Source organism: Andrena cerasifolii, chromosome 9 (genome assembly GCF_050908995.1).
Source record: "Andrena cerasifolii isolate SP2316 chromosome 9, iyAndCera1_principal, whole genome shotgun sequence".
Lineage (NCBI taxonomy): Eukaryota > Metazoa > Arthropoda > Insecta > Hymenoptera > Andrenidae > Andrena > Andrena cerasifolii.
The window spans coordinates 1909679-1928000 of record NC_135126.1 but is presented as its reverse complement, the minus strand read 5'-3'; the positions used below and the strand labels follow the sequence as shown (position 1 = coordinate 1928000).

General features: G+C 36.3%; 3 protein-coding genes across 7 annotated transcripts; 1 reads left to right on the top strand and 2 right to left on the bottom strand.

The window, feature by feature from the left end:
- Positions 1-919: 919 nt before the first annotated feature.
- On the bottom strand, positions 920-5966 carry LOC143373503 (sorting nexin-24). Of its 2 annotated transcripts, none has more exons than XM_076820837.1 (3): positions 5602-5966; positions 2106-2299; positions 920-1553 (listed from the first exon to the last, which is right to left on the bottom strand). In XM_076820837.1, exons 1-3 carry the CDS (start codon positions 5752-5754, stop codon positions 1391-1393), a joined length of 510 nt encoding a protein of 169 aa, XP_076676952.1. In that variant the 5' UTR covers positions 5755-5966; the 3' UTR covers positions 920-1390. The 2 variants fall into 2 exon arrangements, with proteins under 2 accessions (XP_076676952.1, XP_076676951.1); XM_076820836.1 differs by lacking the exon at positions 5602-5966 and adding an exon at positions 3726-4169.
- A 640-nt stretch (positions 5967-6606) lies between these two features.
- Fdx1 (Adrenodoxin-like protein 1, mitochondrial Ferredoxin 1) lies at positions 6607-9038 on the top strand. Of its 2 annotated transcripts, none has more exons than XM_076820838.1 (4): positions 6607-6825; positions 6953-7004; positions 7118-7365; positions 8826-9038. In XM_076820838.1, exons 1-4 carry the CDS (start codon positions 6720-6722, stop codon positions 8927-8929), a joined length of 510 nt encoding a protein of 169 aa, XP_076676953.1. In that variant the 5' UTR covers positions 6607-6719; the 3' UTR covers positions 8930-9038. The 2 variants fall into 2 exon arrangements, with proteins under 2 accessions (XP_076676953.1, XP_076676954.1); XM_076820839.1 differs by having other exon boundaries at positions 6765-6879.
- A 98-nt stretch (positions 9039-9136) lies between these two features.
- Positions 9137-17640, bottom strand: Spred (Sprouty-related protein with EVH-1 domain). Of its 3 annotated transcripts, XM_076820822.1 has the most exons (7): positions 16877-17640; positions 15724-15848; positions 15521-15627; positions 15276-15444; positions 14968-15029; positions 13539-14086; positions 9137-13316 (listed from the first exon to the last, which is right to left on the bottom strand). In XM_076820822.1, the coding sequence occupies exons 1-7, from the start codon at positions 16894-16896 to the stop codon at positions 13160-13162; spliced, it is 1188 nt and encodes a 395-aa protein (XP_076676937.1). In that variant the 5' UTR covers positions 16897-17640; the 3' UTR covers positions 9137-13159. The 3 variants fall into 3 exon arrangements, with proteins under 3 accessions (XP_076676937.1, XP_076676936.1, XP_076676935.1); XM_076820821.1 differs by having other exon boundaries at positions 14968-14993; positions 15521-15848; positions 16877-17635; XM_076820820.1 differs by having other exon boundaries at positions 15521-15848; positions 16877-17630.
- Positions 17641-18322: the final 682 nt, after the last annotated feature.

Genomic DNA, 18322 nt, shown 5'->3' with positions numbered 1-18322 from the left:
CAGTACGCCATCAAAGGAGCGTTGGCGTAGAAGAACGACCAGAGATGAGTATAACACTCATGCACAACGCTCCCTTATATATTGGATAGACTTATCAACTAATGCATTTTTAGCCGACTTCAAAAAGAAAGAGGTTCTCAGTTCGAGGTGTTTGTTGTATTATGTAATACATATTATGTTTGTTCCCGAATTTCTCCGTAACTAATACTGAACCGATTTTGGTGAAACCAGGTGAAACTTATTGCATTTAGTTTGGCTTCAATCAACTTAGGTCATGAAGAAAGAATTATAAAAATCGGTCAAGCAGTTCAGAAGCTACACCAAAAAATAATTCTGTCACCGGTTTGTGGGGTCCGAGGACCCATTACCATTTTAGTGTCGCATGCAACGTTACCGGTGGAGTCTCAAAACAGATTGTAACGCTACGTGTGGTAGGAATTAGAATTCAAGAAATGTAAAATTAGGTTATTCGAACCCCGCGATTTACAAATGTTTCTGTCGGAGTAACAATTTAAAGATCGTCTTATGAACGTATTCAGTTCAACGAAAGAGAAAGAAGGATCTCAACAAAAGGACAAACACATTCGTCTTTTAACCTTGCTCTCCTATTAGACTTTATTTAACACAAAACAAATTTCATTCGCTCGCAAAAACGTAATTTGTAAAACGAGTGGCTTTAAAGTTTTTTCAGAGCGCCTGTTACCCCATCGTGTCCATGCGCATACATTAATGATGGTCTATATGATATAATACAAACATATAATAACAATAATATACTTCTACTGTACTGTATGAAATCGGTTTTTCAAAACGTGCGGAGTCCTTTATAGAATTCATAGAACTTATTTCGTTTATATCAGTTTTTTGTATACTCCTGTGATGTAAGGAGAGATAACAAAAAGATGCAAGATGAGCACAATCCTTGTGCAAATAATGATTTATTTACAGACGCAAAGATAAGATTTTCCTCTACCTGGTTCACGATTACATGCTTACGTACATCTTACTTAAATCGCAGGTAAAGTTACAAAGATTCACACAACCCTGTCGTGATTGTGGAAATTCGAGATTTATCTCCTTGGGATCTGGGTTGATCGAATTCAGAATTAAGAAGTGAGGTGGATATACATCAGCGCATATACCTACTAACAACAAAGCTTTAGAAATTAAAGCACCTACTCTTTGTAAGCACATCAAATACCACACAGAGTCACACGCGAGCAATTAAAATGCCCTACTTTATCTGTACAGAGGTAAAGACAGACAAGGAATCCTTGTTCCACGAATTCCCCTGCGAATAAACATATGTCCGCAGAACGCTCCCACGAACCCGGTTCCTTTCTTCAGCTCCTATGGAAGGTATGACCATCACAAGCAACGTGCAATTTCCTCATGACTTGTATATACCCAAAAGTACCCCGTTGATTACGATATCCGGAAGACTAGACGTCGTGGACGATTCAGCGTACGGATCACAATGGAAAGTTAATACAGGATGATGGCCCAGAGCGCTGGGATGAGCGTGCTGTGGTTCCTCCGCCTCCTTGTATGCACTGAAGCAACATATTTTTAGTTTGGGCATTATACGACGAGCAGATTTCACGTTACAGTGATACGAAGATGGAAAATATTACAAGAAAGGAAATGCACATCTGAAAAGTATTTTAAAAAAGTATTAAGTACAGCAACATTCAAAATACTCGTCACGAGTTCAACGCGAAAATGATCAATCTTGAGACTTCACATTTTTATTACTCAAGTATACTACCTTTACTGCTGCGAACATAATTAAAACATCGTCTTTTGGATGATTTCGACAGATAAATCGAATATCGGAAATAAAAAATGCTTTATGTTTTAAATAGAGTATTATGTGTGTTTTCTGAACAGTTCAGAAAAATTATGTTATAAACTATCTACGAATATATTAAACGATACAATCATAAGTCGTGAAACAGAAGTGTGTGATTCAGTAGTTAGACTTTAATCAGTCCGTTAGTCGAGTAAAAATCAGCGTAAGATAACAATGAAGTCACGAGGCGTTAAAAAAATAGCCGATATGACGACAGCGGACGTTTCGAACGTTCAGTTGCAGAAATGCATACCTTTTGTATGACACACTAGCAGCACGACCTTCTATACCCAGAAAATTGAGAACCTGTTGCTTCGTGGCCGAGAGACGTAGCATTTTCTGGACATACAGCTCCAATGCAGCTCGCCTTTGTTCGAGCACCTTCGGCTGAGAATTTCTTACCCTCTTCGGTGGAAACGGCGCGATGTCCGTGTTCCCCTTCTTCAGCTGCAATTAAAAGGAACCAAATGAATGACTCTCAAACCGCAGTCGCTGTTGTATTTCGCGCGGCAGCGTTAATCGATGTGAACTTCTTTTTATTAATAAATATTAATAATTATTAGTGAATATTAATAGATATTACTAAATAGTAGTAAATATTATTAAATATTAATAAATATTAGTAAAAATTAGTAAATGTTAGTAAATGTTAGTAAATGTTAGTAAATGTTAGTAAATGTTAGTAAATATTAGTAAATATTAGTAAATATTAATAAATATCAGCACATATTAATGAATATCAACAAATATTAATAAATATTAGTAGATACTAATAGATATTAGTAAATATAATAAATATTAGTAAATATTAATAAATATTAGTAAATATTAAGTAATATAATAAATATTAGTAAATATAATAAATATTAGTAAATATTAGTAAATATTAATAAATATTAGTAAATATTAAGTAATATAATAAATATTAGTAAATATTAATAAATATTAGTAAATACTAATAAATATTAGTAAATATTAATAAATATTAGTAAATATTAAGTAATACAATAAATATTAGTAAATATTAATAAATATCAGTACATATTAATGAATATCAACAAATATTAATAAATATTAGTAAATACTAATAAATATTAGTAAATATAATAAATATTAGTAAATATTAGTAAATATTAATAAATATTAGTAAATATTAAGTAATATAATAAATATTAGTAAATATTAATAAATATTAGTAAATACTAATAAATATTAGTAAATATTAATAAATATTAGTAAATATTAAGTAATACAATAAATATTAGTAAATATTAATAAATATTAGTAAATATTAATAAACATTAGTAAATATTAATATATATTAGTAAATATTAAGTATTAGTAAACAACACGAGAAGCAACGGAATATCGCAAAAAAATAATCTGAAGAGTTTGATAGTATATCGTAGGCCGCGTAGGGTACAATAATTCACAATAATTAATACACTTTGAATAAATCGTAACAATACAATTCCTTACTCCTAATTTATTCCTATAACAGCAGAAATAATCTTCTAAGGAAATACCACAAAATGATAACATTAAAACTTTAATCAATTAAAAGTTGGGCGCATTATGCGTTAATATTTAACTGAAGTTATTTCCAGCACTGGAAATATTTATGCCTCACTCTCAAATTTACGTAGCACGCAGAATTTTTATAGCAATGTTGATAAAATAATTTGTCTTCAACTTATTTTGGCCAAGATAGCGAGCGTCACATTTTTGCAATAATATTTCACTATAATAAAAAGAGGGGTATACGTGTTTGTTCGAGAGAATAACGTGTTTGTTCGAGTGATGCAATAAATATTTCTAACATTGTGTTTTATACGTAATCAATGCTTTATAGAGACATATAAATGCAACTTACGCCGAATTGAAACATAACTGCGAGCTGGTACGTACTCGTGCTAACGCGCCGCACGCTGATAATGCTGCTAATTAATTTTAACTGGCTTCGACAACAGTTACGAGCTATTCGAGTCCGTTTCAAGAGGCTCGAAAATACTAACTGCATGGCAGGTTTCATCGCCAGCCGATTGCCAGAGAACACCAGCTACGTATGTAAATCGTATATCATTACGCTGATGATGGAACTTACACACTGGCATTTACATACGTACGTGGCTAATCGCGCAGTATCGAAAGAATGTTGCGCTGTGCAGCGAGAGTAAATTAATGCGATCGTTTCACCGGAAATCTTTTACACCATAAACTATCCACAATTACTCGAAACTGATGCGAAGCTAATTAAGTTCATAAATAACTTTCACCTAACTACAGTATCTTATTACACAATACATAGGAAAAATATCTGGAAAAATATTCCTTATAGAAGTTAATACTTCCAGAGCCGCGCTTAGAGTTTGCGGAGCCCGGGGCAAAAATCGGTACTATTGACACCATCTAAATAATTGAAAACGGATAACCTTACGTCTCTACTTCATGCGTCACTTACTTCCAGCGTCTATTCTAGCAAAATTGATACCTTGACAATTATACTTAATTCGTTTAATTTTTACAAAATTTAGTCCCTAAGCGTGGGGCCCGGGGCGAGGGCCTTTGCTAAGGGCGGCACTGAATACTTCTTTCCTTTTCTGTAAATCGAAAACAGTTTCCATAATATGCATGGCCGCTAAATCGTCGCTTTTAAACTTTCTTATATAGTATCTCCGTAATGAGAAGATTCTGTATCTTTCTATTTGAAATTAAAACAAATAACTTAAGTAGTTCCAGTAACTCGTTAATATGTAATGCGGTAATATCAATGATATTTAGGGCGAATTCCACTTATCATCAAGAATTTCAAAGTTGATTTTCTCGAAAATGAAGCGCGATATGAAAAAAAGTTACTCTTTCTTTTCGACTTATAACAAGTGAATAAGTCAAGAAAAAGGAATAAAATTTTTTGATATTGCGCTTCATTTTCGAGAAAATCGACTCTGAAATTCTTGACGATACGTGCAATCGCGTATAAGGAGACCCACCCTAATGAAATTCACGGGCGATTTGGACGTAAGTGGAATTCATAGTTAATAAATACATATTAAATTAAAATTAATAATCATAATGAATGTACTAAAGATTTTTTAAATATAATATCTGTATAATAAATTCAGTCTTTAAACGAGAACCTGATATACATACTAACACTGCGTACAATTTAATTTTCCTTAATAAAATGTTTTTCCATCACGAATGAATCTCTAACGGACACCCTGTACGACAATCAGGAAGAACTCCCCTGTACCGAATCCGATTACTCGTGTAAACACGTACACAGGCGTCATTACATAACGTATACGAGCAACTGAATGCATCGTAGTACGCGCATGTTGCCGACGCTAATCTAGATTACGCACGTTTATTCATGCGACGAAACTGAATGGGAAATGGGATAGTATGCGAGTAGCGCTATCCTTGTTCGGACAGCGAAGAAGAAAAACGTGGAGAGACAGAATCACATTATTTCTCATAGGCCTCGACCCACTTCTATAACTATATATCTATTTACACTAAAAGATTTATCGATTCTCTGAGAAAAGTTATCTACTGCGTCCTTCGCTCAGAAAATGAGCCACAAACGGGTTTGGTATCAGTGAAAGTAACGATCGGAAGAGAATAGAAATCGGAGCCGTAAGTAGGCGCGTGCCGCTGTAAGGGCATGTACCCGATGTTCCCTTGACAGTAGAAATAAATTGTTACGCAACCGATAGTTTCACTGGGCATTTATGGAAACAACGTACCGTGCGATGTAGCGCGCTGAATTCGCTGTATCTTCTCTCGACGAAGTATCGACTACCGCTCCCTGTCTCCAGTACCTCGATGCAGTAAACATAATAGGGCTTGCCGTGTGACACTTCGGCCAAACGGTATCCGTTGATGAAAGCTTGATACATTGCATCGCTAGCAATTTTCTGGGGCAACGAAACACGCGCGACAAACTGGTATATCTCACGATGCCAAAGTCAAGCTACGCGAAGAATTGCAACGCTTCGCTCGATCCACTGTTGATGCATACGAGTGTACACTGGTGTATACGAGCGCCCAGAGCGCCTGTCAAATTGGTCAGCGGTCTATGTAGTCGTTCGTGCGCAAGTGTGCGCAAGTGCGACAAGTGCATCTTCGTATGCACCACTACAAAAAAGAACCACAAAGAAAGACGCTGCCAACTATCTGAACGTACATTGCACTAGGAATGAGCACGCTGATCCTAAATTCCCCTATTCTCTGTAACCTAACCAATGGCTGCGTTCAGCAGACTCAACTGTTGAGTGATCTCACTAGATTTTACTCTGAAGTTGCAGGTTCATTGAGTGCACGGAAAAAAGTCTGCACCGTTCGGAACGGTGCTCGAGAAGTGAACATAGGAATATAGGGACGGAGGAATAGTTGCGTGGGTGATATCCTTGTGGGAGGGGCGACGAGGTAACATACGCCTTCTTTCTATTGGCTGTTGCTTCGTACAAGCGCAGTGAATGTTACAAAGGATTTTGAATAACGCTCTCGCATCAAACCTTGATATCCCTATGTCCTATAGCTAACTTCATATAACACACAGACTCATACATACCAGCGGAGATCGCAACAAGTGACTCAGAAATCGTTAATTCATTATACTATCTCATCTGCCTCTTTCGATTCGTTTAAATCGAAGGACTTTCTTAAGAAAAGGACCTCGTGTGACCCGCTAGGTCACTATTTTTTAAGATGCCGATATGGAAGGTATCTTCTTTCATGCATCGAGCTTCTAACCTTTGTTTCCTATGGTCGGCGGAGTAAAGTTGGGTGACTCATTTGCGGCAATGTGCGCAACATCGTAGTAATCTTGCGAGAAAAAGTGGTATCAGGAGTGGCAATAAAAATGACATCTATTTTGAGGCCTTCGTCGTGGAGGAATATAATGAAAAGGGCCCTTTTACCAATGAATCAGTCGACGATACCGAGTTTCGAAATCCATACGTCGAAATGTAAATATATCATGCTTTTATGAAATACCCATCTGTAGATGTCGCTCGAACGATGTAAACAGAAATTTGAATGTCTAATCCAATTGCACCGGAAGAATTGTTATCTGGCACTGATAAACTTTTTCAGGGCGCTTTCATGGCGAATACGAAATGCAGGACCCCAAGTCGGAAGCTGATATGTAGGTAAAATTGGTACACGTTCTGCAAAACGTACATAACACTAAGCAAATATATATGACTGCTTGATATCGTGAAGTTGAATTGGATTTAATACAGCGTTAATATTTTTTAGCGTAAATATTACCTTTATTGACAAGACAGGCAAAAGAATACCTGTGAGGGGAAAAGTGGGAGATAATGTATTATATTTGGCTCATAGATATGGAATTGAAATGGAAGGCGCTTGCGAGGCGTCTCTAGCTTGTACCACTTGTCATATATATGTACATCAAAATTATACAGATAAGCTTCCAGTAGCCGAGGAGAAGGAAGAGGATCTGTTAGATTTAGCCCCTTTTTTAAAAGAGAATTCAAGATTAGGTACTTTCAAATAAATTTAAGGGTCCATTCTACTTTGCTGGTCAAACAAGACAGCCTATTTTCACGAATTCCTTTTTCAAGAACTAATGTACGAATTTTAATGTTTTGTTCTGGTTAAATGTTTATTATTCCTAGCTGTATAGAATTGTATTTTTTATATTTCCAAAATATAAATACAATTTCGTGGATTTAAGTCAGAATGTTTGTGCCTCAGTGAGAACGCTGCAGAAGTCCTCCTTGGTGCCAAAGTGGTTCCAAAATAATAAAAATAGAATGATTTTGTCCTATAGGGGTGTACGCATAAGGTGGACTAGAATTATTGATTTATCAACAGTGGTTATAAAATAACAGCCTTGTAAAGAAAAAGTTCCATATTTTTTCCCTATTTCTCTGGCTTTTTTTTGGGATGGAACAAAAACTATTATTGATACCTGGATGATTCTAGTCCACTTTATGCGTACACCTCTATGGGACATAATCATTCTATTCTTATCATTTTAGAACCACTTTGACGACAAGGAGGACTTAAGCAGCGTTTTCACTGAGGCACAAGCGTTGCGACTAGTGATGGGATTTGGAGCACTTCAAACTGCTTTGAATCTGTCTTAAATATCAGGAAACTTAAATATTAAAACTCTTGGAAGTCTTGACAAGTCTTGAGTGTTGATAGGTCTTGAAAATCTTGGAAGTCTTGAAACTCTTGCTTCAAAGTTTTGCTAGGTTTCGGACCCGTATGTACGTCCACCGTCGACTCGTGGGACAATGCAGTCATAAACTGCGACCCTGGCAAGACCCTCTGGTCGATCAACCTGGTTAGTTTTTGGCAACCAGATATTCATTTTTAAGACTTCCAAGACCTCCAAGACTTATCAAGACTTTCAAGAGTTTTAAGCTTCGAATCATGTTCGAAGTCAGTGGCGGATTTACGACAAAAGGCCCAGGTGGTAAACGTTCTAAGGGGCCCATTTCTTTGAGAAACTGAAGAAATAGTTTACTAAAAAAGGGCCAAATGTAGTAGTACGAAAAAAATGGAGTGTTTGAATACCTATACCTAATCATAATTTTTTTTTTAAATGTGGCCCTGGGGGGCCTTCTGGGCAGGGGCCCAAGCGGGCAACTGCTCATCAGCCGCCTTGTTAAATCCGTCACTGTTCGAAGTGCTTCGAAGTTTTCGTCATATATATAGACTCAAAGAGCTTCAGATCCCATCACTAATTGTGACTTAAATCAACTTATATGTAATTATATTTTGGAAACATGAAGAATACGATTCTACGCACCAAGGAATAATAAACATTCAACCGAAAAGAAACATTAAAATTCGTACATTAGTTCTTGAAAAAAAGTGTTCATGAAAATAAGCCTCTTGTTCGACCGGCAAAGTAGAATGGACCCTTAACGTTCTTGGCATTTAACACTAATGTTATGAAATATTAAAATGTAATTTCTAATATTTTTAGGCTGTCAAATTATACTTACGAAAGATTTGGACGGTATAGAATTGGAATTACCAAAAGCGACTAGAAACTTCTATGTGGATGGTCATACGCCAGCTCCACATTGATGCGATACATTGCGCCTTGCACTTAAGTTAACATGTACATATTTTGTTTATATATAGTTAGCAAAATACTTGTATATTATTATGTATAATATAAATTGGATGTAGCATACTTTGGTATCTTCTTTAATGGCCAACAATTTAAAAAAACATTACATTCTCAGAAATTATTTTAATGCGTCTCATAAACTTTTAGAGCAACAAACTTGGTTTATATGATATTTCGTCATGGTACAATATATTTATTTCTTATACATTTGGATTATGATACATATCTTTAATTACAATGATACAAGATTTAAACATTTATGATATAATGAATCTGTGTGAATTAAAAGTCGTATTCGTTAACCTTGCAGCATTTACATTATCAGTGAAAATACCCTATAAGTTTCTTGCAAACTGTCTCGCGTTTGAACGCTGCCGCTGACGCGCTAAACATTCTCTCCACTTCCGGCAGGCACCTTTATGCATTTCCCCTCAGTTTGACAATTTTTCTTTATTCGATAGCTCTGTGTATACATAATTTCCTTTTAAACGCGCAAACGTTTCCGCGTTTATCGACTCGTACACGCGCGCGCGCGCGAAACTTGCACTTTTATTCGTGCGTATATATAACACCTGTCTCTGTGTCGATAATTATTATCACCAACATTGTCATAATTATTATCGTACAAACTATATTTATTTATATTTTCTGTTCATTATTGATCACTATAATTATAAACACGTTGTAACATCTCGAGTCCACGCACTCTATTCACTCATACTCCGTAATTAAAAAGAATTTAAATAGAAATACATCCGCTCAGCCACGCTATGTCATATAAAACTACACCTGTGAAGATGATTACATGTGTATTTCTCATTTGGTATGAGTCATCACAACGGACTTATTGAAAAAATAACTTTTGTACTTATTTTGTAACTAAAAAAAAAGAGAGAGAGAGAGAGGGTCGTGATATTTTAATTAAATATTATACAAGAAGAAACTGAATGATACTTGGGAAGTATCAATGGAATACTTTGAATCGATAAAGATAGATAATTTGTTTAATATTCGAAATTAAACTATTAATTTCTATGGCAGTAAACAAGTTAATATTTACACAGTTGACGAACTTTTAAATAAAACTTCTTTAAATTCTGCGAACTTATGATTTTACAAAATCTGTATATTTATAATGAACGCATAGTGGATCGCACATTGTACGCATAGGGAGCCAAATTATGTAATTTCTGTGTAATATCCTCCTAAGCTCGTTAAGTGAAAGGGAAAGTAGAATTATCATCAAAACGAAATACTGATTATACTTCCATTGGGAACAATATGCCTAAGTTATGGATGCTGGTACGCATTCATAGTTCAATTTAATAAAATACATTGCGATATATTATGTTATCTTACTTGGGTACATGTAAATATATTAATATCTTTTGAAAGTATAAACTGCAAGGAAAGAAGAATATATTAGATATATTAACATTTATCTAAAGAAACCGTTTCATTTTTGTATGCTCCATTTTTCTCCTCTATGTAAATTTCATAAACTAATATTTATAATTCGATTGCGACTTACAGCGAGTATAATTAAGAATTATTGGTACACAGTGAGTTAAGAAGTTTTACCGAGCTTAGGGGGATGAATGTTACAAACATTATTAAGCTTGTTCATGAAGTAACCAACTCACAAAGGCAAACAGAAAATCGATTATGTTAACACAGTTTGAAGCATTTATCTAAAAATATTCTAGAAGCATATTATCCTAAATCGAATAGAAAGAGAATAAAATAATTAGAATTAAATATATGGTACATTACACGTGAAATGTTCTAAACGTTCTGTTAAAGAAACTACATTTCTTGTAGAGATTTACAAAATCTATAGATACATCACTTAAAATTTCGAGCGCGAGAAAACTTTTTGATATAAAAGAATCGTTTCAATTTAACAATGGACTAAAAATACATTACTATCATTGGACTAGAAACATAAGACGTAACAAAACTTATCGAACAATAATAGTGATTCGTTATCTTCCGTCGCGTTTATGTACGTTTCGTAAATATTCCATACTTCTTTCTCGATTAACTAAATGTCTGCAGGAAGATTGCAAGTTTTGTCGATCGAGTCGTTCGGTAATTAATTTACTTTGCTATTCCAAAGCTGCGTCTGACTTTATCACCTACTTAATATAAATCGTATTTTAAAAATAATGTAAAAATTTTCTACGACATTCATAACACGATCATTTGGGTCGTCTACCGTGTCACCTTTGAAGCTTTAATTGAAAATTGTCATTAGATCTCCTGCATTAACATTTGTAGCCACATACACCGAGCAAGGAAACAACTATGCTCTTAAGTTACGCTTGATTATTCATAGCGTCTTAATGAATTCAGAATAAAGTTCCTTTCAATTAAAATTTAAGTATAAAATTCAGATCCTTGAAATGCATGAAAACCATGTAACTATGGTTTATAAAGCTGATAAGAATGAATGTACAATAAGATTATTAATAAGCAGAATTATTGCTAAAAACCAACTGCATCCCTCTTTCGAAAGCATCTTAATCTTCTAAACATTCAAATTGTGTGCATATCATTCAATTATCGTAGAATAGATAAAAAGAAACGAGCTATCTACTAATTACTAGTGAAATTATAAAAATAATTAGAAATAAAGATAAACGTGAATCAGAATTTTCTTAACAATGCCAAGTATGTATGTTACAGGACTATAATACATTTATAAAATAGAGATTTAGATTTGCAAACAATCCACAGCATTCAATAAAAAGCGAAAGATCAAGTCTCCATGAATTTTCCTTCAATATAATTACAGTTTACGATATTGTAAAACTCATCTCGCCGTTCAGCTTAAAACTGAAAGTATCTCCAATATGTAATAAGCCTCGAACTAATAATATATGTATATTATTAAACTTATCTTCATTGTGCATGAAGTAACGATAAGATTAATAGTACTAAAAGTACCATGCTAGTAAATACTGATATTATTTAGCATTTAACATTACGCGAACGTAGTAGCATAAGAAATTCCATTTAACGGATAAATGACTATATAAATATTAACGATATTTTGAAAATACAAAGAGCACAATACGAAAGGACCTCGAAAGAAAAGGCTGCGTTCCGGCAATAAAGAAAAAATTATTCGCTACAGACATTCACCGTCATTCCTGAATGACTGTACCTATGCGATTCCTTTAAAGAACATGATACAACTTTTAACATTAATTTTGATACTTATTTGTGAAAAGTGCAACTAGTTTCTGTTAACCAGCTTGTGCTAATTACCGAAGTAGATTAAAAACCATTACTTGCTCTTGGCAAATACCTAAGGCTTAAAAGATAAACATACATTTTGTATATACTCTCGTAATTGAAATAAATTTAACCGAAATAATTTCTTCTAGAAAAATTATACAAAACATTATAGTACAAATATTGTCGGCACTGGGTAGAATATACAAATATTATAAAAAAAACTTGTAAAAAAAAAGAAGATCGAAATAGAATCCACATAACACATTTTATAGTGACAAAGTTCAATCACTTTAAATTTCATGAGAACATGCGCAAGGAAGATTAACAAACGGTATCTCCATTAATTTGCATATGGGTAAAATTAAAATTTCTCTAATCTCATAGCAAACAGTTCCCTGATCATTCCCCCCTGCAAAGGGCTTGATGCGAGGCAAAAAACTAGCTTTCAAACTGGGAATAAAAAATGTTGTATGTCTCGTTTCTCGACTAAATTCTCACAGTGTGCACCGTGTATCACAAATATTTGGTCAGTCCATATTACTGTTATCGTGGACCAATTATTCGGAGCATAATGGACTAAACAGTGTCCATTCTCGAATCGTTTAATGTACAAGGTGTGACTAAATAATGCACTTTGCTAATAAAATATACAAAATGTATGGAATATACACGGTATCGGGGCTAAATGCGATAATTTGTGCTCGTACTTCTTTTCTTTTTTTTTTTTTGCGTTTTCCGTTGCATTTTTGAAACAAATTATTTCAGAGATGACGCTGATGGATAAGTGCATGTACTGGAAGCTGTCTGCCCCTTTGATACCTCTGGCAACGACCCATACTCAGATCATGACATTCGTACACGTTGGCTACAGTGCCGCGCGATGAAGGTAAGTTGGCGGATTCAACCGAGTATGGAGCAGAGATATCAAAGGGTTCCTTCAGTTATTCCATCGGATGGTGACGTCCTCCGCACATTCCACAGGACGTGCCACACCAATGAACAGCTCTGAGTGGAGGATAAATCCACAAGCAAGGAACGATCAGTGATAATAATGCCAAACCAAACCACCTGCGTCCACATCCTTCTTCTGTGCTACAACTGCACAATTCAATGTTCATTTATAATGTATTCTTAATTATCTGCACATAATACTCCGAAAACTAAACGGTAACGATCTAAACTGCCGACTGTTCACCGAATACATTATAAATACCGGGAAGCCTCCTGCGTCTCAAACACTTTATACTACGAAGCATAGAAAACTGCCTCCAATAAACCGAGCGAAAGTAATAAAGAAATCGGTGTGCACAGTTTACTCACCTGCAAGGGTTCTGGGAAAAATCACCTTCAGCATCATTCATACAGTGGTACAACATGCCCTGAGCACATGACAGACACGAGATTTTTGCGATTCCACATCTAATCGGATCGGGAGCGTACTCGCAAGATCCTCTAGGATTGTGCTGCTCCGTATACAGCTCTTGGCAATGTTTACATCGTAATCGAACGTTACGTTTCATAGTATTTTTAGTAGGTTGAGACACTATAATATCTGGCTTCTTCAAAGAGCCGCCGGTATTATGTCTATCTAACCGGTCTCCTTTATGATCATCAATTATGGGATATAAATATTCGTGATTAAGCGTCGTCAGCTGCACATAAGGATAGTTATCCGATCCAATATCCGCAGTCGATGCCAAAGGGTGTTGAGGTGGCGGCGCTTTTACAGATGATCCACCAATATAATGGATAGGTTTGTGTGAATCAGGAAGATCTGAACACTGGGAATGATAATTGGGTACTCGAACTATGCCATGAGTATCTGATAACGGACGTGGCTCCGGCGGCTCCACAGGTAAATTTAAAGTCTGCAAAATGAATTCAATGTCACCCGTGCTGTAACATTTCAATTGAGGGCTCGGATGCAATAAGGGGACTAGCGCTCGAAAATGGGAAACATTATTGTCCAAACGCTAAGAAATATTGGAAAATTAAATGTTAAACTGTATTTTAAAAAATATAGTGTTGTAAAGCTCATCACGACACACATTTTTTCAATTTACAGTTTGTTTATCGAATCATTACTATTCGAGCTAAAAATTATAATTACAGCGGCCGCGTATAATGCGCTGCTTGGCAGTCTTAGCACTCACGTTGCCTGTTGGTGGCGTGCGAGATTTATATATATCGTCATATCTTCTACAAATATTTATTAATCAGTGTGAAAATTGGTGAAAATCTTGGTTGTATATTAAGGAAAAACTTTGTCGCTGCAAGTTATATGTATCTCAAAATTGCCTCGATACTATCTAACGGCGAATGTTGAAAAACATGAGTTATGTCCAGTATTACTTTTTAATTAAATATTATTACATTTTTTAACATAAGAGATTTGTGCATACATTTCACGGCTTCGCTAGAGTTTTCTGAGTTTTATGTTTCAAGTCTCATAACGATCCGTTAATATTTACTCAAGTTATCGCAATTTATGTTTAAAGAAATAATCATTTTGGTCGAAGAATTTGTTTTTGTTTATAATTTTTATCTCGAATACTAATGATTGGATAAACAAGGTGTAAATAGAAAAATGGTGTGTCGTGGCGGGCTTTACAACACTATATTTTTAAAAATACAGTTTAACATTTAATTTCCCAATATTTCTTAGCGTTTGGACAATACGTTTTCGCATTTTCGAGCGCTAGTCCCCTTATTACATCCGAACCCCTGATTAATCTTATTCGCTACTCACCATGAAAACGTCCTCATCGCCAGCGTCTAGCGTATTGCCGCAAAATGTGGAATTAGTCAATCCTACATCACAAACGAGATCTTGTTAGACAATTGCTTAAAACGGAGGTTTCTTCGTTTAGCGACGCGTCAAATACGGAAGGAGAATCTAATATTCTTACCGTTCGTACGTTCCATAGAAAGTAGCAGCAAAATAATTAGTACATTAATAAACTATAAAGTAACGGTAAGCAGAAGTTTATATCTATATAGTTTACTCTATATCTATAATGTAACGAAATAAGAGATACTATTAAAGTAACAATCTACCTTCTAACAATTCTTCAACAGCTGTACGGACGCCTTTATCGAAAGCTCTTGCATCCGCAGCTGTTTGAAACGTCAGCCCAAATCTTTTCTCCCCCGTCCTCCAATGATGAAAAGTTGGCATTACCTTATTGTATTCAAAATCTTTTTTAATTGTACAGCTAAGAACAACCTGTGAAACAGTAAGCGTTAGTATAACAAACTAAACTAGAACGCATCCGAATAACATCGATAGCTATGCTCAGTACTGATTGATCGGTGATCCGTTTCCCATAAATAAGGTACTCGTGCCTCTTCTTAGTCGCACCAGGCGGGGAACTGCTCGAAGATCCATGACTTTGAGATGTAGCGACAACTGTAGTCGATACAGAGTGCGTAGAGTTGGTAGTAGAGGGTACAACAGTCGAAGTGGAAATACCAGATCCATTGGTATTATTAGACTGATGCCCACCTGAACAAGTAGGTCTTCGTCTAACCGAAACATTTGCTAAACCACCGCCACTTAGAGGAACCCAACCACCGGAACTATCATCTCTTGTCATTACCTGGGCACGAACCCTCACCAGATAGTTACCACTAAAAATAGAAACGTCAAGACATTAATATTGCAAGTTGACATTAATATCAATGTAACATTAAACACGGTATTTCAAAAACACGATAGACCCGTAAACCACTCGCCCTTGAGGCATCCACTTCTCCCAAAGCTGTGCAATACAATCCAGCCGTCAATCTCAACTGACATAGTTCCGAATTAACGCAGAGGATGAGGAGGAAGCGAGGAAAGTAGCGAATGAGAAATGCTATTAAAAATACAGCTTTACAATTGCTTAAAAACAACATCCCTCGTTTTATGCGATTCTAAGACGCTACATTTTCTAATAGCAACAGACTTATCGAATTAATCACCGGAAGGGATACTTTGAAGGAGATATACCGCAAAGTGGAAGCTGGATCATAACTTTGCTTTATCATAAAACGAGGTCAGCAAGATATTCTGATATCGGGTAAGCATTTGCATGGTTACATGATTGAGTGATCACACAGAATTTATGTACGTACTTGCGTTATTTACCCAAGGTATATGAAAAATATAATTTCATTGACAACCGCGGGATCGGTCCGAACGGCGGTCTAGAATCGCGCAAGAGCGACATGTTCGCGAAGCCGGAGGAATCGTTGTTATACACAAGGAGATAGCAGATGTTACGCGCCGACATCGATTTAATGAATGAACGGTCACCCCTACACGAGCGCAGGATAACACACCGACACTCCGCCGAAATCGTACGTGTTCCTCGCGTGTGTACATTTTTTGCCAGGCGCTCTTTGAGCGTGACACATCCCGGGGGAAGTAGAGAATTGTATTTCGAAGGGGGTTGAGGAAAATCGGAGGGACCTGGAAGGCGGCGGAGCGTTTGGTATCGGAAATGTTGAGAGGAGAGAAGGTGGGACGAGGTCCGGCAGAGCTGTCAGGGCGCCGCGGTTGGAAAACGTGATATCGCGGGGAAAGGGCAGGATAGTTAAGCCGCAGCCACGGACATTTCAGGTTCCCAAGCGTAACAATCGAGGAGAAGTACGGAGGCATTGCAAGTGCTACTTACTCCTCCGACGCCTCTGTCATGGTTCGAGCTGTCGAAGCCTTTACTCAATGCCCACTTTTTCCCACACTTCACCATTTTCGTTGCATTGAAAAGACATTCGGCCGCGATTCTGTTTATGGAGCTTTTTTAGGCTAGTGCCAACCACAGGAAGCGCCCCAGTCCTCCTCCCTCTCGCATTCCCCGTAGAGTTCATCCCCACGCCCGACTCGAGCCCACAGTCCACGCCTGCTCCCTTTAGTTTTACCGACCGTCGCTTTCGTTTCGAAAACATCTCTTCTCCTGCATGTTCACCGCGATCCCTTTGCAAACCGAAACACTGACCGCCCTGTCCAGCTACGATCCTGCCCGCGGACGGCTTTCCTCGCGATTCACCGCCCGAAATCACGGAAAAACTAGCGGGCGGAACTCACGCACCGACGCTCACCCCGCGAGCCACACTGGCTATACGGTAGCTATCGACTCTCACAATGAAAGCTACCGGTCTGCGCAACAGGATTCATTCATCGATGCTGCCCATACAGTCTTGTTAATAATTAACCGCGCTAACGTCTCTATGGCGGACAATGCGCGTACTTAACAGCCGCCCGTCATCCTGCGAGATGATGTTTAGTCGAATTTATTAGACGAAATAATCGATGTACGTTTCATTTTTTTTAATAAATTTTATAAAATTTTTTTAAGTATGTCACTTGGGCACATGTTGCATATTATATGCCCGTTGGTGTAAATGTAGATTGTGTATGTATTTGTTTATCGGAGATTTTTGGAAAATGTAATGCAAGTACGCTTTTTCAGTTAATTAACAATTTTATCGTGTATGATATGCTCTACGTTGAGAGTGTAATTTATTTAGAAAATTTTGAGGAATCTTTATCTGCATTTTTGTTATTCTTCATAATTTCACTGTTGAATAAATTATTCTCCTTTGTATGAATTATTAATCAGGTTCAGATTTTTCTGTAATCATGCGATATGCCCGTAATAGTTTAACATGGACGGGTGGTGTATCGAGATATTGAGCGGGCGTTTGATTAGAAAATTTTACTCGTTATTTTACACGAGCCGTTATTGACTGTGTTACTTTTAGCGGCTTGCCTATCCTTATTTAAACGCGTCCCTGAACCTATAGCACTCATTTTCCGGTACATTTATTCGGCCGATATTTAAGTCATAATTTTAAATCGATAATAGCGCAAATTTCCATTATAAGTACTCTGCATCTGTTGCTCTGTTTTAATAATACTCGCATTAATTACACGCGGGTGAGACTAAAGCAGAATCACGCGTTATAATGTGACTATAAAACATGACGCTGTATAATTAACAAAAATACTGATTTACCAAATACTCATATACGATTAAATTCAATTACTTAATATTCAAATACAAAGCTTATAAGTCCCACTTAAAAGTTCCACAATGAAATTCTTGCGTTACAATTAAAAC